The sequence below is a fragment of the Salmo trutta genome, chromosome 14 (assembly GCF_901001165.1).
Source record: "Salmo trutta chromosome 14, fSalTru1.1, whole genome shotgun sequence".
Lineage (NCBI taxonomy): Eukaryota > Metazoa > Chordata > Actinopteri > Salmoniformes > Salmonidae > Salmo > Salmo trutta.
In genome coordinates, this window is record NC_042970.1 from 80970207 (window position 1) to 80995012 (window position 24806).

At 43.4% G+C, this 24806-nt stretch overlaps 2 protein-coding genes and 2 long non-coding RNA genes across 5 annotated transcripts in view; 1 reads left to right on the plus strand and 3 right to left on the minus strand.

The window, feature by feature from the left end:
• The window catches only part of LOC115147602 (lipopolysaccharide-induced tumor necrosis factor-alpha factor homolog), a 31300-nt gene extending 15053 nt beyond the window's left edge, over positions 1–16247 (minus strand). Inside the window, exons 1-5 of one of the 2 annotated variants that reach the window (XM_029689883.1) lie at positions 16095–16247; positions 9144–9272; positions 8607–8681; positions 8032–8182; positions 7013–7867 (exon numbers count right to left, since the gene is read on the minus strand). In XM_029689883.1, coding sequence (XP_029545743.1) covers positions 7762–7867; positions 8032–8182; positions 8607–8681; positions 9144–9267 — 456 coding nt within the window. In that variant the 5' untranslated portion in view covers positions 9268–9272; positions 16095–16247 and the 3' untranslated portion in view covers positions 7013–7761. Of the gene's footprint in view, positions 1–7012; positions 7868–8031; positions 8183–8606; positions 8682–9143; positions 9273–16094 lie in introns of those variants that run through there. The other variant, XM_029689881.1, reaches the window with a different exon arrangement.
• On the minus strand, positions 879–6396 carry LOC115147604 (lipopolysaccharide-induced tumor necrosis factor-alpha factor homolog). Its single transcript, XM_029689884.1, has 4 exons — positions 6311–6396; positions 5411–5470; positions 4695–4845; positions 879–1690 (listed from the first exon to the last, which is right to left on the minus strand). Exons 2-4 carry the CDS (start codon positions 5454–5456, stop codon positions 1585–1587), a joined length of 303 nt encoding a protein of 100 aa, XP_029545744.1. The 5' UTR covers positions 5457–5470; positions 6311–6396; the 3' UTR covers positions 879–1584.
• Positions 16248–19568: 3321 nt separating the features above from the next.
• LOC115147605 (uncharacterized) lies at positions 19569–22477 on the plus strand. The gene is made up of 5 exons (XR_003866416.1): positions 19569–19967; positions 20380–20450; positions 20687–21622; positions 21919–21990; positions 22166–22477. It is a non-coding gene; the product is annotated as an uncharacterized LOC115147605 (long non-coding RNA).
• Positions 22478–23267: 790 nt separating this feature from the next.
• Positions 23268–24269, minus strand: LOC115147606 (uncharacterized). Its single transcript, XR_003866418.1, has 2 exons — positions 23581–24269; positions 23268–23364 (listed from the first exon to the last, which is right to left on the minus strand). It is a non-coding gene; the product is annotated as an uncharacterized LOC115147606 (long non-coding RNA).
• Positions 24270–24806: the final 537 nt, after the last annotated feature.

The window sequence follows — 24806 nt, forward strand, 5'->3', positions numbered from 1 at the left end:
ACCCAAAGTGGGGTATGAATACTACCACAGGGGAAACCTTGTCTTTGTCTGAATGCAGCTGTATCGACCCTCTGGGTAATAAACTTGGTTAAGCTTTCATAAATGTCTGTTGAGTTTTTTACTCTGAGAATTAGAACCTAACAAAGTGGAGGAGACAGGTTAAAAAAAAATATTTTTAAACCTTGAGATAATTGAGACATGGATTGTGTATGTGTGCACTTCAGAGGGTGGATGGGCGAGACAAAACATTTAAGTGCCTTTGAGCAGGGTATGGTAGTAGGTGCCAGGCGCACCGGTTTGAGTGTGTCAAGAACTGCAACACTGCTGGGTTTTTCACGCTCAACAGTTTCTTGTGTGTATCAATAACGATAATTAAATCCATTTTAATCCCACTTTGTAACACAACAAAATGTGGAAAAAGTCAAGGGGTGTGAATACTTTCTGAAGGCTCTGTATATCCTGGACTTTGTGGTTTTTGTGTGTATTGTTTTGTATTGCTAGATATTACTGCACTGTTGGAGCCAGAAACACAAGCATTTCGCTGCACCTGTGGTAATATCTGCAAATCTATATTGATTTGACTGTGAGACAACGCCCAGTATGCCACGGAACAGGAAACTGACCTCAGACCAGAGACCTCTGACTCACTAAGCTTTAGTGACTAAAGGGTTAGAGTGCAGACAGATTAGTGAAGAGGGGGTGGTGTGTGTGTGCGTGTGGTGTGTGGAATGTGTGTGTGTGGTAGGTGGTGTGTGGTGTGTGGAATGTGTGTGTGTTTCTGAAAGAATACAATAACCATGATCATCTCAAAAGTCTAAGTCATTATTGAGATGATTCAAATCCTTGTTACTCATCAATCATTTAAAGCAAACAACCAATCAATAAACTTGACCTTTATTCATTGCAAAGAACAATACTTTCTGTTTACAATCAGTAGCACAGCCACAAAGTCATCAAATATAACCACACTGCTAACCCTAATGCCTCACCTTAAATTAAGACCAAAAAGCACATTTTTGGTTTCATGAATTTTTAACTTATAGTAAATTTTTACCTTGCAGCCGCCCCATATGGTGAAGAATACCCTGTCACACATTCCCATTGACAGAGAGGAAGCTGTCCTGCTGTAGTCATTTCAGAGAGACAGTAGAGGAATCTGCCCTACTGTAGTCATTTCAGAGAGACAATAGAGGAAGCTGCCCTGCTGTAGTCATTTCAGAGAGACAATAGAGGAAGCTGCCCTGCTGTAGTCATTTCAGAGAGACAGTAGAGGAATCTGTCCTGCTGTAGTCATTTCAGAGAGACAATAGAGGAAGCTGCCCTGCTGTAGTCATTTCAGAGAGACAATAGAGGAAGCTGCCCTGCTGTAGTCATTTCAGAGAGACAGTAGAGGAAGCTGCCCTGCTGTAGTCATTTCAGAGAGACAGTAGAGGAAGCTGCCCTACTGTAGTCATTTCAGAGAGACAGGAGACTATTGTCTTTCTGATATGGATGACGCACTGAACTGTCAGTGGGTTGTGACTAGGTCTGTTCAAATATACAGTAGGTTTGTAGATTTGGATCACTTGTGGCAGGTGTGCCTGTTCACATGCGTTTGTGGATGTGGATCACTGTCTTGCAGTTGGGGCAGCGATGTTCTGCGTCCATACAGGAGTCAACACAGAACGGAATCAAACAGCATGGCCAGCACCTAGAGAGAGAGAGAGAGAGACAGAGACAGATAGAGAGAGAGATGGAGATTCAGTGTGTGTGTGTGTTCCTGTAACCTCTGTGTGATTATTCCTGTAACCTGTGTGTGTGTATTCCTGTAACCTGTGTGTGTGTATTCCTGTAACCTGTGTGTGTGTATTCCTGTAACCTGTGTGTGTGTATTCCTGTAACCTGTGTGTGTGTATTCCTGTAAACTGTGTGTGTGTATTCCTGTAAACTGTGTGTGTGTGTATTCCTGTGCGCCTGGCACACACATGTTTTTTTTGGCGCCGACAGAGATGGACGCCTCGCTTAGCGATCTTAGGAAACTATGCAGTATTTTGTTTTTTTTACGTATTATTTCTTACACTGTTACTCCAGGTAATCTTAGGTTTAAACTACATACAGTCGGGAGGAACTATTGGATATAAGAGCAACATCAATTTACCAACATTACGACCAGAAATACGACTTTCCCGAAGCGGATCCTCTGTTTTGCCCACCACCCAGGACAATGATCTGATCCCAGTAGGCGACCCAAAACAACGGCGCACCGCAGAAGGGGCAGACGGAGCGGTCTTCTGGTCAGGCTCCGTAGACGGGCACATCACTCACCACTCCCGAGTATACTACTCGCCAATGTCCAGTCTCTTGATGAGGTAGACGAAATCCGAGCAAAGGGTTGCCTTCCAGAGAGACATCAGAGATTGTAACATTCTCTGTTTCACGGAAACATGGCTCACTCGGGATATGTTATCAGAGTCGGTACAGCCACCTGGTTTCTTCACACATCGTGCCGACAGAAACAACCATCTCTCTGGTAAGAAGAAGGGCGGGGGTGTATGCCTTATGATTAACGAGTCGTGGTTTGATCATAACAACATACAGGAACTCAAGTCCTTTTGTTTACCTGACCTAGAATTCCTTACGATCAAATGCCGACCGCATTATCTACCAAGAGAATTGTCTTCGATTATAATCACAGCCGTGTATATCCCCCCCAAGCAGACACCTCAACGGCCCTGAAAGAACTTCATTGGACTCTATGTAAATTGGAAACCACATATCCTGAGGCTGCATTTATTGTAGCTGGGGATTTTAACAAGGCTAATCTAAAAACAAGGCTCCCTAAATTTTATCAGCATATTGAATGCGCGACCCGGGCTGGCAACACTAGATCATTGCTACTCTAATTTCCGCAACACATTCAAAGCCCTCCCTCGCCCTCCTTTTGGCAAATCTGACCATGACTCCATTTTGTTGCTCCCAGCCTATAGACAGAAACTAAAACAGGAAACACCCGTGCTCAGGTCTGTTCAACACTGGTCCGACCAATCTGATTCCACGCTTCAAGATTGCTTCGATCACGTGGACTGGGATATGTTCAGGATAGCATCGGACAATGACATTGATGTATACGCTGATTCGGTGAGCGAGTTTATTAGCAAGTGCATCAGTGATGTGGTACCCACGGTCACTATTAAATCCTTCCCCAACCAGAAACCGTGGATTTATGGCAGCATTCGCGCAAAACTGAAAGCGCGAACCACTGCTTTTAATCATGGCAAGGTGACCGGAAACATGACCGAATACAAACAGTGTAGCTATTCCCTCCGCAAGGCAATCAAACAAGCTAAGCATCAGTATAGAGACAAAGTAGAGTCGCAATTCAACGGCTCAGACACGAGAGGTATGTGGCAGGGTCTACAGTCAATCACGGACTACAAAAGAAAACCAGCCTCGTCGCTGACCCCGATGTCTTGCTCCCAGACAAACTAAACAACTTCTTTGCTCGCTTTGAGGACAATACAGTGCCACTGACACGGCCCGCTACTAAAACCTGCATGCTCTCCTTCACCGCAGCCAATGTGAGTAAAACATTTAAACGTGTCAAGCCTCGCAAGGCTGCCGGCCCAGACGGCATCCCTAGCTGCGACCTCAGAGCATGCGCAGACCAGCTGGCTGGTGTGTTTACGGACATATTCAATCAATCCTTATCCCAGTCTGCTGTTCCCACATGCTTCAAGAGGGCCACCATTGTTCCTGTTCCCAAGAAAGCTAAGGTAACTGAGCTAAATGACTATCACCCCGTAGCACTCACTTCCGTCATCATGAAGTGCTTTGAGAGACTAGTCAAGGATCATATCACCTCCACCCTACCTGACACCCTAGACCCACTCCAATTTGCTTACTGCCCCAATAGGTCCATAGACGACGCAATCACACTACACACTGCCCTAACCCATCTGGACATGAGGAATACCTATGTAAGAATGCTGTTCATCGATCACAGCTCAGCATTTAACACCATAGTACCCTCCAAACTCGTCATTAAGCTCGAGACCCTGGGTCTCAACCACGTCCAGTGCAACTGGGTCCTGGACTTCCTGACGGGCCGCCCCCAGGTGGTGAGGGTAGGAAACATCTCCACCCAGCTGACCCTCAACACTGGGGCCCCACAAGGGCGTGTTCTCAGTCTTCTCCTGTACTCCCTGTTCACCCACGACTGCGTGGCCATGCACGCCTCCAACTCAATCATCAAGTTTGCAGACGACACTACAGTGGAAGGCTTGATTACCAACAACGACGAGACGGCCTACAGGGAGGAGGTGAGGGCCCTCAGAGTGTGGTGTCAGGAAAATAACCTACACATCACGGACAAACTGAAATTGTCCACCCACACAGACAGCGTGGTGAAGAAGGTGCAGCAGCGCCTCTTCAACCTCAGGAGGCTGAAGAAATTTGGCTTGTCACCAAAAACCCTCACAAACTTTTACAGATGCACAATCGAGAGCATCCTGTCGGGCTGTATCACCGCCTGGTACGGCAACTGCTCCGCCCATAACCGGAAGGCTCTCCAGAGGGTAGTGAGGTCTGCACAACGCATCACCGGGGGCAAACTACCTGCCCTCCAGGACACCCACACCCCCCGATGTCACAAGAAGGCCAAAAAGATAATCAAGGACAACAACCACCATATATATATATATATATATGTAACTCACATGAAGCAGCAGAGGGCTCCACAGATGACCCAGGTGAGCAGTCCAGTGGTGTGTGTGGTCTCTGTCAGAACCTGGACCTGACAGTGGGGACACGTCATCTGGCCGGGTACGTCTCTAGGCAGCGGCTGCTGCATCACCACCACCTGGGTGACTGCAGACGGAGGAGAATACTGGTTAGAACCAGATATAACTGGTCAGAACAGGATAGAACTGGTCAGAACAGGATAGAATAGGACAGAACCACCACCTGGGTTACTGCAGACGGAGGAAGATACTGGTTAGAACCAGATATAACTGGTCAGAACAGGATAGAGCTGGTCAGAACAGGATGGAACCTCTTTGGATGGAGTTATCACAGAACTAGAATGAGATGATATTTCTATGGGAGATTACCATTTTAATAGTGGATTGAACTTGAACTACAGTTAACTGTTTCTGTTGTTGTTTGATCTCTATGTCACACATCCTCAGAGATGCGGGGTAGAGGATGAGGAACTAGCACCCCGACGACCTCATATCATGTCAGAGGGGTTGCTAAGGCCAGGTTGCTAAGACCAGGTGTTGCTTATGTCAGAATTTCCTGCCACAAACAACTGTTCTCTGGTTTTCCACATGGGGAACTGTGAATAACAAAATGAGGAACCGATTTAGTTAGTTCTGGTGCATCAGTTACGGGTTTACTTCAGGGTGTGTGTGTGTGTGTGTGTGAGACTCACCACCAGGGGTGATTGTAGGTTGTGTCTGGGGAGGTGGTTGGTTCATGTCTGGTTGGAGAACTGATAATAAGAGATAAATGTCAATGAATAAATCCACCAATAAATATCTCTATTGAATCTCCAGTGAAATATCTCTTTAGCTGCCAGGGGGCTGGTGTAGTGGTGCTGTCGGGAGGAGTTGTAAAAAAAAAAAGCAAGATCAGGTGAGAACATTCTAGATAGATACACGTGTGAACAACAGACACAACGGTTTATACTAGTTACCACAGACACAGAGTCAAAATGAGCTATATCGTAAAAAAATGCATGAAAACTAAAATCTGCTTTTTTGGTATTTTTTTAAGGTTAGGGTTAGATATAAGGTTAGCAGTGTGGTTAGGGTTCGGTTTAAAATCACATTTTAAGAAGATAGATTTTTAAGTGGGGGTTTAGGACTTTGTGGCTGTAGTAACTAGTAACCAGGCACAATACTGATATAAAGTGTTTTTTCTCAAAGTTGTCGGGATATCACGTCTTACTTATATCAGTACTCTTGTAACGACTTAATCATTACCAAACTTATCTCCATCAAATAAGCCACACATTGCAACTAAGCCATTGCAGTTTTTGTTAACCAAATAGAACACTCTCTCATTGACATCCATACAAAAAAAATCCTCACCTCTCAAATAAGGTATGGACGAGTTGTGTGTTTTCTCTAAACAAAATTAAAAGACACCCCTCTTCTAACAAGTATTTCTCTTCATCCACTCTAACCCCCTCACTCCAGCCCACCTTGCCCCAGCTCAGAACACCCGATCCCAGCCCACCTTCCCCCAGCTCAGAACACCCGATCCCAGCCCACCTTGCCCCAGCTCAGAACACCCGATCCCAGTCAGGAGCAGAGTGACAGTCCCTTACCTGTCTGGAGCCCTGGAGGAGACGAGGTACTGTAGCGCAACAGATGAGAAATGCAACTCCCTCAAGAGACAACGAAACTCAAGCACCGAGAGAGAGACAGAGAGAGAGAGAGACAGAGAGTGTGTGTGTGTGTGTGGTGTGGGGGGATTTAGACATAGTGGTTATGCTGTTAGTTGTCGATAAACAAATTGTTGTGGTTGGAAAATGCGGTTTTTGGTGAGCAGACAGAGCATCAAACATGAAACAGTATCATCATGATGAGAAAGCTACAGTTAGATTATTAGAACGTAATGCAGACTAGATATTACTTTAACATTGGTCCATTGGTGTTTGGAAAAAAGGTAGATAACCCACCTAACACAGGCCTTTTTTCAGACGAATACATTTTAGAAATAAATATTAAAGTGTGTTTCTGAAATAAAGGGCCACTATCATCTCAAAAGTCAAAGTTTTTATTGCCTTTACTAAAACAACTATTGTAAATCAATTAAAGGGGCAATCCGCAATTAATACATAATTTTTTTGGATCTTGAAGAATATAACTTATGACTGCCTCTTGTGCTTAGTTCAACTGTTGTACCCCATCAGAACCCAAAATATAAGCTATAATTTAGGATGATCAGTCATTGCATGCATAGCTCTGTCATTGAGAGCGGTTACATTTCTCCAGCCCCATCCCGCAGCTTTTTATAAAAACAGAGGCAGGGTTCAGCTTTTTTATTGTTTCAACTGTGGACTGTCCCTTCAAAAACCCAACAACCAATCGATACCAAACATCAATACAAATAGAATCATACTTTGTCTAACATGAAGATTCACAGAACGAAAGCAAACATACATTACAATCAGTGTAAAGGTCTGCTAGAAGTGGCCTTTGACTAGTGTCAGTGTGTAACAAGCTATGTTAAGCTGGTCTTCCAGTAGTCATCTCAGCCACAGACAGACTAGTGTCTTTACACTGTGACTTCTCATCAACAGCCATTCCATTTTCATGAGGAGCACGTTGCTTCACAATTGTGTGTGTGTGTGTGTGTGTGTGTGTGTTATGGTTGGAAATATGAGTCACCATTACTCAGGTACTAAAAGCGTTCTTGGACCTACTAGTTGTGTAGTGGAGTAGAGTAGTTGTGTAGTGGAGTAGAGTAGTTGTGTAGTGGAGTAGAGTAGTTGTGTAGACTAGTGGTGTAGACTAGTGGTGTATTGGAATGGATTCATAAAGGTATGGATCACTTTGTGGCAGCAGTGGCTGTGGGCCGGTGCTAGTTGTGGATGTGGATCACTTTGTGGCAGGTGTCTCATCTTGGTCTGTTCACATGTGTTTGTGGATCACTTTGTGGCAGGTGTCTCATCTGTGGATGTGGATCACTTTCTGGCAGGTGTCTCATCTTGGTCTGTTCACATGTGTTTGTGGATGTGGATCACTTTGTGGCAGGTGTCTCATCTTGGTGTGTTCACATGCGTTTGTGGATGTGGATCACTCTCCTGCAGTTGGGGCAGCGGTGTTCTACGTCCTTACAGGAGTCAACACAGAACGGAATCAAACAGCATGGCCAGCACCTAGAGAGAGACAGAGACAGAGAGGTGGGGTAGAGAGAGAGAGAAAAAAAGAAGGGATTCAGTGTGTGTGTGTTTGTGAGAGAGAGAAAAAAAGAATGTGTGCCACATGTCTGCATATGGTACATGTGTGATTGTGTGTGTGTGTGTGTGTGTGTACAACTTACAGGAAGAAGCCGAGTGATCCACAGATGAGCCAGGTGAGCAGTCCAGTGGTGTGTGTGGTCTCTGTCAGAACCTGGACCTGACAGTGGGGACACGTCATCTGGCCGGGTACGTCTCTAGGCAGCGGCTGCTGCATCACCACCACCTGGGTTACTGCAGACGGAGGAGAATACTGGTTAGAACCAGATATAACTGGTCAGAACTTCATGGAATTGGATCGAACGGGATAGAACTAGAAAGAATCACCACCACCCGGGTTACTGTAGGGAGAGGGAAATACTGGTCAGAACCAGATAGAACTGGACAGAGCTAGATAGAACAACTTAGGCCCCCAAAAAATGGTGTCGCTTGTTGTTAGTTCTATATTTCACACCCCTACAGAGGTAGAGGATTCGAGGGGTTGCTAAGGCTGGGTGTTGCTAAGGCCAGGACGTCCAGCCAATACCTTGTGTGTGTACAACTTGGCTCTCGTTTTTCACGGGGTACTGTGAATAATAAAATAAGGAACCGATTAAGGTAGTTTTGGTCAGTTTGGAGTTTTATTCAGTGTGTGTGTGTGTGTGTGTGTGTGACTCACCCCCAGGGGGATTTGTAGGTTGTGCCATGCCCATGTCGTATTGGGGAGGTGGTGGGTACATGCCGGGTTGGGGACCTGATAAATAAGGGATAGATAAATACATCAATACACTGTGTCATTTATCACAAACCCAGGGATACAGAGTGGTTGGACAGCATTACGGGAACACAAACCCAGGGATACAGAGTGGTTGGACAGCATTATGGGAACACAAACCCAGGGATACAGAGTGGTTGGCCAGCATTATGGGAACACAAACCCAGGGATTCAGAGTGGTTGGCCAGCATTATGGGAACACAAACCCAGAGATACAGAGTGGTTGGCCAGCATTATGGGAACACAAACCCAGGGATACAGAGTGGTTGGCCAGAACTTAACAATGATGTTCATGACATCTATGGCTATTGTGACACACACACCGGCTGTCCCCATAGGAGCACCCTTTCAGGTTCCAGGAAGGTTCTAGATCACACCTTATTTTCTAAGTGTAAATTTAACACTGTCCCTAAGTGTATCAGTGTAGATCTGATCTCTTACCTCCCTGGAAGCCAGGCTGAGGGGGGTAGGCTGTTCCCCCGTCACTTCCCTGGTAGCCCACTGGGAGGCCGGGGTAGGGGGGAGCCGACGCGTCCTGCGGGGGTCCAAACTGGCTCTTCTCCATACTGTCTTGGGTGGGGTTGAAGAGAGAGAACACGCCTTATGAAAATATCACATTTAGAAAAGATGTCTCTGCCCCCACCTTCTCACACACACACACACACCTTGTTCAAGCTGTTGCTTATAACAATGATACACACCCCTGTATTCAACCGGGCAGGTTTGGTGACATTTCATTGGACAAATAACTAGAGTGGTGACATTTCATTGGACAAAGACTTGGCCTTTAGAATCTGAGTAGTACAAGCCTATAACAACACCACCACTAATGAATGCCACACACCCACTGTGTATACTCACCACGGAGCTAAATCTATCAGAATAACCCCAACCCTGGTCTATGTTACTGGTGGATGATCAACAGTTAGAAAACGTTTACGTGTCAATCCACAATGACACATCAGTTGACAATACAAAATACAGAGGCAGCCCTTTCCTGCAGTCAATGTCCAGAAGTGCCCTCTGTGACCTCATGGCCCTTTCCTGCAGTCAATGTCCAGAAGTGCCCTCTGTGACCTCATGGCCCTTTCCTGCAGTCAATGTCCAGAAGTGGCCTCTGTGACCTCATGGCCCTTTCCTGCAGTCAATGTCCAGAAGTGCCCTCTGTGACCTCATGGGTGGAATGTTATTCATGACGAAAATCCAGTGTTTCTATGTCAAACGGTTTTGTTATATTTAAGTCCTCTGTGATGTATATAAAGTGTAGTATTGGGATGCAAACTCAGAACTGAATACATTTCAACTCTATATCTGACATGGTACAGGTGTCCTCTTTTTTAAGTCCATAACCATGTGTGTGAGGTGGATACTTTGGTTTCAAAGTAGATTTGTTTAAGACTACCAAGAATCACTCACTGCAGTAAAAGGTTCCAAGCCATATTATGGACCCCTGAGATAGTTGAGACACTGTACTCAGTCATAGGCAAACACAGTACAGTATGTCATCTGGAATCAGCTATATAACACAGTACAGTATGTAATCAGCTGTATTACACAGTGCAGTATGTCATCTGGAATCAGCTATATAACACAGTGCAGTATGTCATCTGGAATCAGCTATATAACAGTACAGTATGTCATCAGCTGTATTACACAGTGCAGTATGTCATCTGGAATCAGCTGTATTACACAGTGCAGTATGTCATCTGGAATCAGCTATATAACACAGTACAGTATGTCATCAGCTGTATTACACAGTGCAGTATGTCATCTGGAATCAGCTATATAACACAGTGCAGTATGTCATCTGGAATCAGCTATATAACACAGTGCAGTATGTCATCTGGAATCAGCTATATAACACAGTGCAGTATGTCATCTGGAATCAGCTATAATACACAGTGCAGTATGTCATCTGGAATCAGCTATATAACAGTACAGTATGTCATCAGCTGTATTACACAGTGCAGTATGTCATCTGGAATCAGCTATATAACACAGTGCAGTATGTCATCAGCTGTATTACACAGTGCAGTATGTCATCTGGAATCAGCTGTATTACACAGTGCAGTATGTCATCTGGAATCAGCTATATAACACAGTGCAGTATGCCATCTGGAATCAGCTATATAACAGTACAGTATGTCATCAGCTGTATTACACAGTGCAGTATGTCATCTGGAATCAGCTATATAACACAGTGCAGTATGTCATCAGCTGTATTACACAGTGCAGTATGTCATCTGGAATCAGCTGTATAACACAGTGCAGTATGTCATCTGGAATCAGCTATATAACACAGTGCAGTATGTCATCTGGAATTAGCTATATAACACAGTGCAGTATGTCATCTGGAATCAGCTATATAACTCAGTGCAGTATGTCATCTGGAATCAGCTATATAACACAGTGCAGTATGTCATCTGGAATCAGCTATATAACACAGTGCAGTATGTCATCAGCTGTATTACACAGTGCAGTATGTAATCTGGAATCAGCTATATAACACAGTGCAGTATGTCATCTGGAATCAGCTATATAACACAGTGCAGTATGTCATCTGGAATCAGCTATATAACACAGTACAGTGTGTCATCTGGAATCAGCTATAACAGTACAGTGCAGTATGTCATCTGGAATCAGCTATAATACACAGTGGAGTATGTCATCTGGAATCAGCTGTATTACACAGTGCAGTATGTAATCTGGAATCAGCTGTATTACACAGTGCAGTATGTAATCTGGAATCAGCTGTATTACACAGTGCAGTATGTCATCTGGAATCAGCTATAATACATCACATCATCTAAACATAATTGATCTATGTGGTCTCCCTTGGAAAACAGGTCTTCTGATCACAATGGGACATCCTGGTTCAATAAAGGTTCAATAAATAAATACAAATTCTAACTTCCTGATTCATTCTAACCTCAGGCTCATCAATAACCTTTACTTACAGTAACCAGGTCAGTCGTTAAGAACAAACTATCTTTCATTAAAATCTACACATCATAAGGAAATGCATAGATTATACTGCTGCGCTATAAATACAGTGCATTCGGGAAAGTATTCAGACCCCTTGACTTTTTCCACATTTATTTAAATCACAGCCTTATTCTAAAATGGATTAAAAAAATGTTTTTTAAAAATCATCCTAAATTTACACACAATACCCCATAATGACAAAGCAAAAACAGGTTCTTTAAAATGTTTCCAAATTTCAAAAAAACAAAACAGAAATACATTATTTACATAAATGTTCAGACCCTTTGCTATGAAATTGACTCGAAATTGAGCTCAGGTGCATCCTGTTTCCATTGATCATCCTTGAAATGTTTCTACAACTTGATTGGAGTCCAACTGTGGTAAATCAATTGATTGGACATGATTTGGAAAGGCACACACCTGTCTATATAAGGTCCCACAGTTGACAGTGCATGTCATAGCAAAAACCAAGCCATGAGGTCGAAGGAATTGTCCGTAGAGCTCCGAGACAGGATTGTGTCGAGGCACAGATCTGGAGAAGGGTACCAAAAAAATATGCAGCATTGAAGGTCCCCAAGAACACAGTGGCCTTCATCATTCTTAAATGGAAGAAGATTGGAACCACCAAGACTCTACCTAGAGCTGAACGCCTGGCCAAACTGAGCAATCGGGGGAGAAGGGCCTTGGTCAGGGAGGGAACGAAGAACCCGATGGTCACTGACAGAGCTCTAGAGTTCCTCTGTGGAGATGGGAGAACCTTCCAGAAGGGCAACCATCTCTGCAGCACTCCACCAACCAGGCCTTTATGGTAGAGTGGCCAGATGGAAGCACTCAGTAAAAGGCACATGACAGCCAGCTTGGATTTAACCAAAAGGCACCTAAAGGACTCTGGGACCATCAGAAACAAGATTCTCAGGTCTGATGAAACCAAGATTGAACTCTTTGGCCTGAATGCCAATCGTCACGTCTGGAGGAAACCTGGCACCATCCCTACGGTTTTCAGCGACAGGGACTGGGAGACTAGTCAGGATCGAGGAAAAGATTAATGGAGCAAAGTACAGAGAGATCCTTGATGAATACCTGATCCAGAGTGCTCAGGAACTCAGACTGGGGTGAAGGTTCACCATCCAACAGGACAACGACCCTAAGCACACAGCCAAGACAACGCAGGAGTGGCTTCGGGACAAGTCTCTGAATGTCCTTGAGTGGCCCAGCCAAAGCCCAGACAGGCCCAGCCAAAGCCCAAATACAGGTGTGCCAAGCTTGTAGCATCATACCCAAGAAGACCCGAGGCTGTAATCACTGCCAAAGGTGCTTCAACAAAGTACTGAGTAAAGGGTCTGAATACTTATGTAAATGTTATATTTTCATTTGTTTGGTTTTTTACACATTAGCTAACATTTCTAAAAAACTGTTTTTACTTTGTCATTATGGAGTATTATGTGCAGATTGATGAGGGGGAAAAAACGATTTAATCAATTTAAGAATAGGGCTGTAACGTAACAAAATGTGGAAAAAGTCAAGGGTTCTGAATACTTTCCGAATCCCAAATGACACACTATTCCCCATGGGCCCTTGTCAAAAGCAGTGCACTAACGACTCAACAACATGTTCAGTCACCTCCTTGTCTGAAGGACAAGTGGATAAACAGGTTCATGTCAAGCCCTGAATGTTTTTTTTTCAAAAGTCTGAACACCACACATTGGCTGCTACTGTAGGCTGAATGATAGAACAGCTATTTCCATGTTAAAATGTTATGGGATGCATTTTCTCCATTGTTTTTGATGGTAGACCAAACTGGTAGGTCTACATTGTGACCAAATAGTAGTCTACTTGATCACTGTTAAAACCAGGGGCGCAACTTTGGTTTTAGAAGTGGGGGAGACATAATTGTATTATTTTCATCTGCTCGAATAAACACTCCAAAACAACCACCCTGACCACGTTGCCTCATTTTGTATCACATTCCAATGATAAAACTGGGGGGGCGAAATGGAATTTCAGAATGTGGGAGGGACATGTCCCCAGTGAAAGTTGCGCCCCTGGTTAAAACTAACTTAAAGTGTGTACAGCCTCAGTGGTCACAGTAAACGCGAACCAGAAGTTGCACAGAATGTTGAAGTTTGTGCTCAGCAGACCTGAAATTTGCTCAGTGATGAAAAAATGAGAGGGAACACCTTATTCCCTATATACTGTCATTCACTACTTTTAAATCGGAGTCCTATGGGCTCTGGTCAACACTACTACACTACCCGATGGGCCCTGGTCAACAGTGGGTTAATTAGAATTAAAGACACCCAATTCAGGAAGTGTTTTGAATTTTAAATACAAAATGTTACAACTTTTAAAATAAATAGCTTCTCTTCCATTTATTGAGAAGTCATTGAATATAGATTTTTTCACATTACTTCCTGAACTGACTGACCTCAATTCAAATTGACCCCAAACCTGATCTTTACTATACCCATTTACTATGGGCAGGAACCAGAACTCACACACCCTAGTCAGTTAAACATTTACACAAGGATTCATTTTCATTTCCTTAATCCAACATCCCACAGAACAGCTGGACATTTCCCCATATCATGTTTTGGTTAGCTATCAAATTCACTGATGTGTGTAGTACATCCAACAGCGCTGCCTGTGTGTAGTACACATCCAACAGCGCTGCCTGTGTGTAGTACATCCAACAGCGCTGCCTGTGTGTAGTACATCCAACAGCGCTGCCTGTGTGTCGTACAGCCAACAGCGCTGCCTGTGTGTCGTACATCCAACAGCGCTGCCTGTGTGTCGTACATCCAACAGCGCTGCCTGTGTGTCGTACATCCAACAGCGCTGCCTGTGTGTCGTACATCCAACAGCGCTGCCTGTGTGTCGTACATCCAACAGCGCTGCCTGTGTGTCGTACATCCAACAGCGCTGCCTGTGTGTCGTACATCCAACAGCGCTGCCTGTGTGTAGTACATCCAACAGTGCTGTCTGTGTGTCGTACATCCAACAGCGCTGCCTGTGTGTAGTACATCCAACAGCGCTGTCTGTGTGTACACATCTAACAGCGCTGTCAAACATAAGGCACCAAGACAGAGTTAGAAGAAGGTAGTGTGACTGGTGCTGTGTTTTCACATTTAGAAAACACATGTCTCTGCCCCCACCTTCTCTACTGGTCAACAGTAGGACTCTACCCTATGGGCCCTGGTCAACAGTAGTACCCTACCCTATGGGCCCTGGACAACAGTAGGACTCTACCCTATGGGCCCTGGACAACAGTAGTACCCTACCCTATGGGCCCTGGACAACAGTAGGACTCTACCCTATGGGCCCTGGTCAACAGTAGGACTCTACCCTATGGGCCCTGGACAACAGTAGGACTCTACCCTATGGGCCCTGGTCAACAGTAGGACTCTACCCTATGGGCCCTGGTCAACAGTAGGACTCTACCCTATGGGCCCTGGTCAACAGTAGTACACTACACAATGGAGCCTGATACAGACTGCCCGCTCGCTGTATGGTGTGTGTGAGAGAGTAAAGAGAGAGAGAGAAACTGATCAAGACAGTTAAAGTTGGGTGGGCCATCAAGTGAAGTTTAAATTCTTAGATGAGGCGTTTCTTGCAAATGTGATTGACAAGATAAAATGATGCAAAAGAAGTCTGTGTGTACGTGTGTTAATGTGTTTGTGTGTGATTGTGGGTGTGAGAGAGAAAGAAAGTTGGGGGGCTGTACTGTGAAGTTGGGAAAGTTCATTATGGAAATCAAATCAAATTGTATTTGTCACATGCTTCATAAAGAATGTAAAACATTTAACATCTTTAAAATAAATGGCTTCTTCTCTTCCATTTATTGAGAAGTCATTTAATATAGATTTCCTTTTAAAAATTATTTCAGATTACTTCCTAAACTAACTGACTTCAATTCAAATTGACCCCAACCCTGACCTTTACTATACCCATTTACAATGGGCAGAAACCCAAACTCACACATTCTAGTCAGTTAAACATTTACGCAAGGCTTTATTTTCATTTCCTTAATCCAACATCTCACAGAACAGCTGGACATTTCCCCATTAATGATATCATGGTTTGGTTAGCTATAAATTCACTGATGTGTGAAGTACAGTTTGCCACTGTCTGTGTGTACACATCTAACAGCGCTGTCAAACATTAGGCACCAAGACAGAGTTAGAAGGTAGGGTGACTGGTGCTGTGTTTTCTCTAAACTGATTTTTTAAAAACACCCGCTTCTAACAAGTCTTTTCCTTCTCACGTTGCAACACACACAAAACAAACACAGATATTCCTAGTCCTACACACAACTCTTTCATATTTTATTATATCCTGCAAAGAACCACTCTGAAACCCCCCAACTCAGAGCACCCTTTCCCAGCCACGAGCAGAGCGACAGCCCCTTACCTTTTTGGTTTCCTGGAGGAGATGAGGTACTGTGGACTGTGTGGAGCTAAAGATCAGACCTGCTACACCCTCAAGAGACCGTGAGAAAGTGAACCAAGTAGGAAAGAGAGCGAGAACGAGCACATACACAGAGGGGAGGGAGGAGTGAGGCAGATGAGGCAACAACGTTATCTTAAGTGGCTGAATAGTGAACACAAGCCTGATGGAAAATAACTACACCCATTGACCAATCACTAGTTCCAGGGTAATTGCATCATCACTGTGTGACTACAAATCCCAGTATAACAGGAAATTCCACTCACACCAGGGGCATTTCCCAAATGACAATGAGCCCTGGTCAAATGAAGTACACTCCTGTATCTAGGGAACAGATGTCATTTGGGATGCAGACCTGAAGACACTGATTCCCATCAATAGACCAGAGACCTCTGACTCACTAAAGGGTTTTAAAGTGAAGAGGTGTGAATATGCTGTGTTCGTGTGTGTGTGTTTGGAGGGGAAATTGTGGCTGTGGTGAGTTAATGTGTTTATAGTTCTCGACAAACAACGTTGTGGTCGGAAAATACGTTTGTTAGTGAGAAGACAGAAGACCTAGTAGCCAGCAGAGCATTAACCATGCATGAGCAGCCTATTATCACCATGACTCATCTTCAGTTAGACTATTTGTTAGAACATAATCCAGACTAGACAGTCATTACTTTACTAACATTGGTCCATTAGTGTTTGAAAAAAGAACAGAGGCCTATTTTCAGGTGAATACATTTTAGAAAAGTGTGTGTGTTCATCCATGCACCATTTGTTGTTACCTGAGAATGTATACTGAACAAAAATATAAACGTAACATGCAACAATTTCAACAGTTTTAATTAACATTCAATTCTCTGGCAACAGCTCTGGTGAACATTCATGCAGTCAGCATGCCAATTGCACGCTCCCTCAACTTGAGACATCTGTGGCATTGCACACTTTTAGAGTGGCCTCCCGCCCACATACACTTGTATCCCTCCTCCGGCTTGGCTACCGCGGGGTACCGTTCAGAGGAATGGCAGCCCGGAGGCATGGCACTTCAAGCCTTTCTCTACCCTTCACCAGGTGGTTACAGACAAACAACGCAGAGAGGAATCGGCATGATTCCAAAACACTGTATAAGGAGACCGAGGCCGGGACTCTGCACACCCAAGCTGAGGGGACGCGGCACCTGGGCGAGAGACTACAGCATATCCACTTCTGGAAGTCGGCGCTGCAGCGGCACATCGAACAGCTGGTGGCCGAGACAGACCTCCTCCTGGGGCAGAAGAGAAGGCTGTTGAAGTCGCTGGACGCCACCGAGATCCCGTTCGCCATTGCCACGGATAACCTAACCTGTCGAGAACGGCGGCTGGGGCCCGACCTGGTTAAAGACCGCGTAGAGGAGGAGCTGCTTAAGGTGATTAAAACAATAACATCGACTTGTCTTTGCTCTAGTTCACCTAAATACTTGTATCATTACTAAATGTTGCCTAGACGTGATTTCACTAGAAACCAATCTGAAAATAAGGTGATGGTTGTGTTTGTGTACCGCAGGAGGTGGAGTTGATCAGCAGCATCCAGGCTCTGTTGAAGAAAACGCTGAGTCAGGCTGTCAATCAAATCAAGTGAGTGTCACAATTAAACAATAAGGGTTTTTATTTATCAAAACTCGGATGATACAAATTATGACAAGGAAATAAACCAAAGTGCTTTAAAATATACCAAGGGCTAAATGACTTGAAAAACGGACTGTCCTATAAAGTATTAAGTTAAAAAGGAACTAAGCTATAACGTGCAGGAACAGAAAGTACATAAACCAAAATCAACTCACTGATGGGACGTTCCACAGAGACTATAAGGGGAGTGGCCAGCTCCAAGGCAAGTCTGCAAACCACCAAGTTTTACATTTAGACAATAATGATATAACGTTAAATGCATTATTTTAGCAATAACAGTACACAATATAAATGTATAACTGTACTTAGCTATTTTAAACTCGTCAAAGGGAAAAAGAGTTCCACTGGAGTGAGCAGAGGGTGGGCATTTCCCAACGCCCTTCCGGAACCGTATTTTAACCCTGGGATCCAGGTCGGACCTCCTTTATCAGAACACCGCGGCACCCATCACTGCTGAGGAATAGACGCAAACAAGACATTACTTTGAACTGTGACTATTTACTTGAGAATGATAATGGTTAAATTATACCAATGACTGTTACCACGTAAACTATGCAGCGTGCACTCAACATAGAAAACAATGATAGCAAATGTCAAACTGTATTTCTGCAATACAGTTATATATGGGATATAAGAAACAAAAGCTGTGTGTCGCGTCATTTATACTGTGTGTATCGGTGTGTGTATAGTGCATGAAATGAAAATGATATTTTATGGCCTGTGTACAATTGTTTACCGCGTGGCTCGCTTGTGGGCATCCTGGCAGCAGCAGTTCGGTTGTGCGACAATAATTCAGCAGAGTAAATTTGTATGAAGATCTGGTTTTTAAATGGGTAAATAGTTAAATCTATTCAACATTTCATTCATTTATAAACAGTTAAATTAGTGCTCTAAACCGCTCTGGTGACAAACGTTGCTGCCCTGTTTCCAATCGGCCACATTGCTGCTGGGAGAACCTATTCAAGTAAATACACTTTGGGGGGGAAAAGACTATTCGAATACCCATAACAATGTATACTAGATACTTTAATGAGTGTATATACTATTAGTTAATTTTAGGAAACAGCAAACGAAAGGTATCCTTCCAATTCGGAAGTTGATGCTGTTACTATGCAACTTCTTTCTAGCTTGTTAGTAAAACAAATGACAAGACCTCTTACGACTTCATTAACAATGTCCATTAAAAACGCTCAACGGCTATACCGCTAAGAATTAGGTGAATAATCAAGTCGGTAGGTTGCGTATGTAAATTCACTCTCTACTCCGATTTCAGAGCACTCGTCTGTGCCAGAGCGAAGAATAACTGACGAATTTACGAACGCCTAAGTTAACGCCCATAGAATATGGCCGGTGTCAGTAAACATCGGCAAAAAGGCGTAATTAAATTGTTGCCAGCAGCACAGTTGGACACCAACGCTCTGGACAAAACGAAAACAACCTAACCAGCTATGCTAGGGCGAGTAAAATGAAGTAGCTAGCCAGTGTTAGCTTGACTGCCATTGTGAGCGTCCAGTGTGCGCTCTGAACGCTTCAAGAGCAAAATGCAATTTACGAACACACAGTTGGGTAGTTAGAGAGCATATAAATGAGTTAATATACTGGCAAGTTCGATGTATTAGTAGCCAACTAACGGGTTACTTAACTAGCTAACATGCCGCGTGTAGGTTCCGTCCCTAAAGCCGCGAACAACCACTTCATGTCTCAGAGCGAGTGACGTCACTGATTGAAACGCTGTTAGCGCGCACCACCGCTAACTAACTAGCCATTTCACATCGGTTACACCGGCACATAGTGCTGTATTGATATGCTATGAGGTTCCTAAGGATAGCGTAGCTAACAAATCGTCTGGCAAAATCATGTGTAACTTACTTGAAAAGTAATTACTTTATTACATTGCTCGACATTTTCTTAGCATTTGTCATAATTAGTTAAAGCAATGAATTCGTATCTCGTCGGACTTCGCCAGCATATTTTCCGCCATTTTCTTCAAATCTGAAAACGTTGAAGCCACGCCCATTTTCGGAAGAACTGCATTATGGGCCCTAAAAGCACGGAAATGTTGTCAACTGCTTGTATACTTTGAATTTTGGGGAATGAAGTACGAAATGCGGGAACTTTTGGTTGACTAACTATAACCAATATGCATACTACAGTCAATTTACTTCACAAATATAGTATAGTTAGTGCGGTAAGTATAAGTATTTGATCACAGTTTGTATTATTAGCTAACTAGCTACAGTGCAAGTTAACTCAAATGAGCTGCTAACGTAACTAGCTATCTAGCCAACTTTACATACTGTATAGCTAGCTAACTGAATTAAATATCACCTGTTACCTAACTTCATATTAGCTAGCTATCCTGATGTAATTGTCATTGTAAAACAAACTCCAAATGCATTTGTAGGTAGCTAGCTAACAGCCATTGAAGTGAGTGAAAGGATAGCTGCTCCAACTGTCAAAGGTAGAGTAGGCTATTCTGGATAGCGCAGGTACTGTTGTGTAGTTCCACTCCCTAGAAAGAAGTGAGGACGGAGATAATAGTAACATAATATTCAGTGCGGTCTAATTTTAGTATAACGAAGTCTGTTTTCTGTCCTCAGATACAGAACTGTGAAACCCTGTCTGCAGATGAAGAGCAATGGTTCCCAGTCCTGTTCCTGGGGTCTCAAAGGTGTGCACATTTTTAGTTTTACCTTAGTGCTACCCAGCTGATTCAAATGATCAAGTCATCATCAAGCTTCAAGTGGTATTGTGATGCTATCCTTGATATGATCCTGCTGTTGTCACATGCTACACATGCATCTATCCAATGTTATCATGTTTGTTATAAGATATATTATACTTTAGTAATCCACAATGACCTGGTGACGTAAAAGTCTAATGGCATTAACTTCCATATTCCTACAGATGCCTTGCAACTGGAGATTTCTTCAAAATGATTGCCTACATTTACTGCTTAGGGCACTGCACAGTTGGGTGACCAGGGCAATCTGGGACTGTCTCATGGGGGATTTCAGGCATCTGTGAAGGCTACCTGTGTCCTGCATAACTTCATGATGATGAATAGGAGGGGACCTGCAACTCTCCACCATGTGCCAGAGGAGAGGTCTGCTGCTCTGCAGGATGTTGCCAGGATGGGGGCCGACAATGCAGCACAGGAGGCAATCTGTGTGCGGGAGACCTTCACCTCCTACTTCTATGGTGTTCCCTGGCAACACCATAGACTACACTATGCACAACCAAAGGCTCACATTGCAATAAGTGTTCTTCCATTTACTTAGCTATGTCAACTGCAGTTATTCAATTCAGTTTCTCTCCCTTTGATTTCTACTTTGCAGGTGAGGGTGCTGTTTAGGTAGGAGTGATGTCTGTACAAAAACAAAACAGGCTCTCACCCATTTTGAAAACATTTAGAACAATTAGACACCCTATAACCCACACCTACACACTTGTCTATCGATCTGATTGATGGTGTTGTGCAGTAAGCAGGCTCAGGTGTATAACTGTGGCTCCTTCCACCTTCAAATAATAGACAAGAGGACAAACCATGGAGAAATAGTAAGGCACTTCATTATTTATATAACTACGCTAAATTGTTTGTACTTGAGTGTCTACATAAAGTACTCTGCAGCCACTTAGTGTGGACACCAGGTGAGGCCACACACAGATTCCTGTTGAACACCGTCTCTTTAACTGACTTATTTTCTCAATAACAGTCTCCTTCACTCCATCCCTCTCTCCCCTTCTCCTGTAATCCTCTAGGTCAGTGGTTCCCAGACTTTTTATAGTCCCGTACCCCTTCAAACATTCAACCACCGGCTGCGTACCCCCTCTAGCACCAGGGTCAGCACACTCTCAAATGTTGTTTTTTGCCATCATTGTAAGCCTGCCACACACACACTATACGATACATTTATTAAACATAAGAATGAGTGTGAGTTTGTCACAACCTGGCTCGTGGGAATTGACAAAAGGCTCTTATAGGACAAGGGCACAAAATAATATAATAATATTCAATACATTTGCTATTTATTTAACCATCTTACATATAAAACCTTTTGTTCATTGAAAATAAATGTGTTATTGAAATGTGAATCACATTTTTATTTGGCGTTCTCGTTTGGGAATACCTGCTGTAGGTTATATCAGCTGTGTCGGTGAACCCCTCCTGCATCTGAACTGGCTTCATAGAGGGCACAGCATTATCAGAGGTGAGAGGTCACTTGGTTGGGTCAACGGGAAGTATTATTAAAGAGTGCTTTACATTGAAATAGAGATGTAGTAGTCCCAGAGTTTTAGAATTTTACCCCCTGATGATTATGATGACTGACAGTGATAGCATGATTAAGCCTTGTTTGTTTTTTTTATTCTGTCTCTTGTCTGCAGGTATGTTTTGATGTGAGAGAGGATGCCAACCCCCAGACCCATCATCGCCACCTCACCCGCTGTTAAGATAACCTTCAGGCCAACTTGGGGCCCAAGGCTGGTTAGGAGACATCTCTAGAGACACTTATGTAATTAAGTTTAGTAGCACTGTAATCCTTCCCTGCTCCTCTGTTCTTACCTCTTTCCCTTTGTCTTTTACACTCACACCTCTCTCCCCACCTTTCTTCCTCTGTTTATATACTGCGAAATAGCAGTTCATTGAAGTACAGATTGTACTTGTATTTAAAAAAAAAAAAAATATTACACTATAAATATTATATGTTTTATTTATAACACTTGGATAATGAACTTCTTTCAATAAAGTGGTTTACATTCTCTACTGGTTGAAGTCTCTCATTTGATGAAATACCACACCTATCCTGTCCTCAGATCAGTGCAGATGAAGGAAATTAGATAGATGAACTTATTTACATGATGCATAGGAAGTGTAGTGTACAGTTTTTTTAAATTCTGTTTCTGTATATATGAATTACAAATCAGCCTTTTAACTAGTTAAATCATGTTTGTAGTCTATTGCATAGTTAATGTGTAACCAACCATTGATGTCCCAAGACCAGGATTGGTAAACCCTGTTGAAGTGTATATTTGTAATACATACATGCAGACACAGCATCATTCAAAGAATGCCGTTTGATACTCCTGGTATTGGATATGACTGAAAAATCTCTTTATTTGCCAAGGTAGAATACATGATCAGTGAATATATTCAATGTACAGACTACAATGTGGGGATCTCATGCATGTAATAACTGCATGTAGATATGACTTGCATCCTTGGCACAAAGTTATATTATATTCTACTCAATCCATCGGCTTCATTGATGTCATTCAGACTGTTTTGAAGTCGATACAACCGGCTATGATAGCTGAGGTTCATAGGTTCTGAACTAATATGTATACCAAACGTTTGGGTCCATTCACAGATCGGCTAGATGGCTAGCTACACATCCATAGGCATACGGGTATTTTTATCCTCCACTGCACAATAAACAAGAAAATCGTTAGCTAGTTACGTTATCAACAAGGCAAGCTTACAAAATGGTACATTCAATTTGCAGTAAATGCTTTAGTTAGCTAGATTCTTTACGTCCGCTGTTTCACAAGACAACAGCCTGGTTTGCTGGTTGTTTCAGGAGTCCCTAAAACAAACACAAATGACAATGTCATTCTCATATGTCACAACGCCCATGAAGCTGGCTAATGTTAGCTAGTCAACTAGCTTGCTAAATCGCGATTTTCGTAAATGAACTTTATGACAAAAAAATATGCATAATCGTTTGTCTCTACATTAACTAACATATTCCTGTCAATTGTACATTTTTTGCACGATTTGTTATGACGTTATAATCACTTACATTTGCTTCCATCCTCGTATTTTTGTCAGCCATCTTTGTAGCAGCCTATTCATTAGGTACCAAACAAAGGAAAATGTACTAACAGGGAGGGACTACCTGAGGTTGTCCAATAACAAACGCTGCTTTCCGTTTTCCAGTGCAAATTGTTTGCCTACGTTTTGCTCCTGTGTACGCTAATGAATAATGATCCTGATATGGTAACAATGTCTTTTTTTTGTCTTATGGCGCCCCGTACTGTCTGTAATACGTAGCTACTCACCCGCAAAGCATGCAAAGGAAAAACCAAGGAGGCCGAGATGCAAAAAGTGCCTATGAAAAGTGCTAACAGGTGATAAACAGCACTGATGTTAAGGCATTGAAGCCCAAACGTCCTTTTTATTCATCACATTTTATCACTTTGTATCAAGGCCGCCTCGTTTTATCCTTTTCATAGTTTGAGTGAGAGTTCCCTCGCACCGACCACTATCCATTGTACCCTGAGTGCAGACCCTCACACTGGCTTTATGCCCCTTACTGTCTCCTACTGTGTGTGTGTGTGTGTATCAGGTGTAACAGAGATGCCAAGCAGACTCTGGAGCTGGACTGGTCTGATAAGTACCAGGCCTACAGTCTGGATGACCAGTGTGGTCGCTACAACAACATGAGTACTGACACAGAGTACCACCCCAACTCAGACAACCTACAGGACCAGTGAGTAGCTGTATTATACACACAGTACCACCCCAACTCAGACAACCTACAGGACCAGTGAGTAGCTGTATTATACACACAGTACCACCCCAACTCAGACAACCTACAGGACCAGTGAGTAGCTGTATTATACACACAGTACCATCCCAACTCAGACAACCTACAGGACCAGTGAGTAGCTGTATTATACACACAGTACCACCCCAACTCAGACAACCTACAGGACCAGTGAGTAGCTGTATTATACACACAGTACCACTCCAACTCAGACAACCTACAGGACCAGTGAGTAGCTGTATTATACACACAGTACCACCCCAACTCAGACAACCTACAGGACCAGTGAGTAGCTGTATTATACACACAGTACCACCCCAACTCAGACAACCTACAGGACCAGTGAGTAGCTGTATTATACACACAGTACCACTCCAACTCAGACAACCTACAGGACCAGTGAGTAGCTGTATTATACACACAGTACCACCCCAACTCAGACAACCTACAGGACCAATGAGTAGCTGTATTATACACAC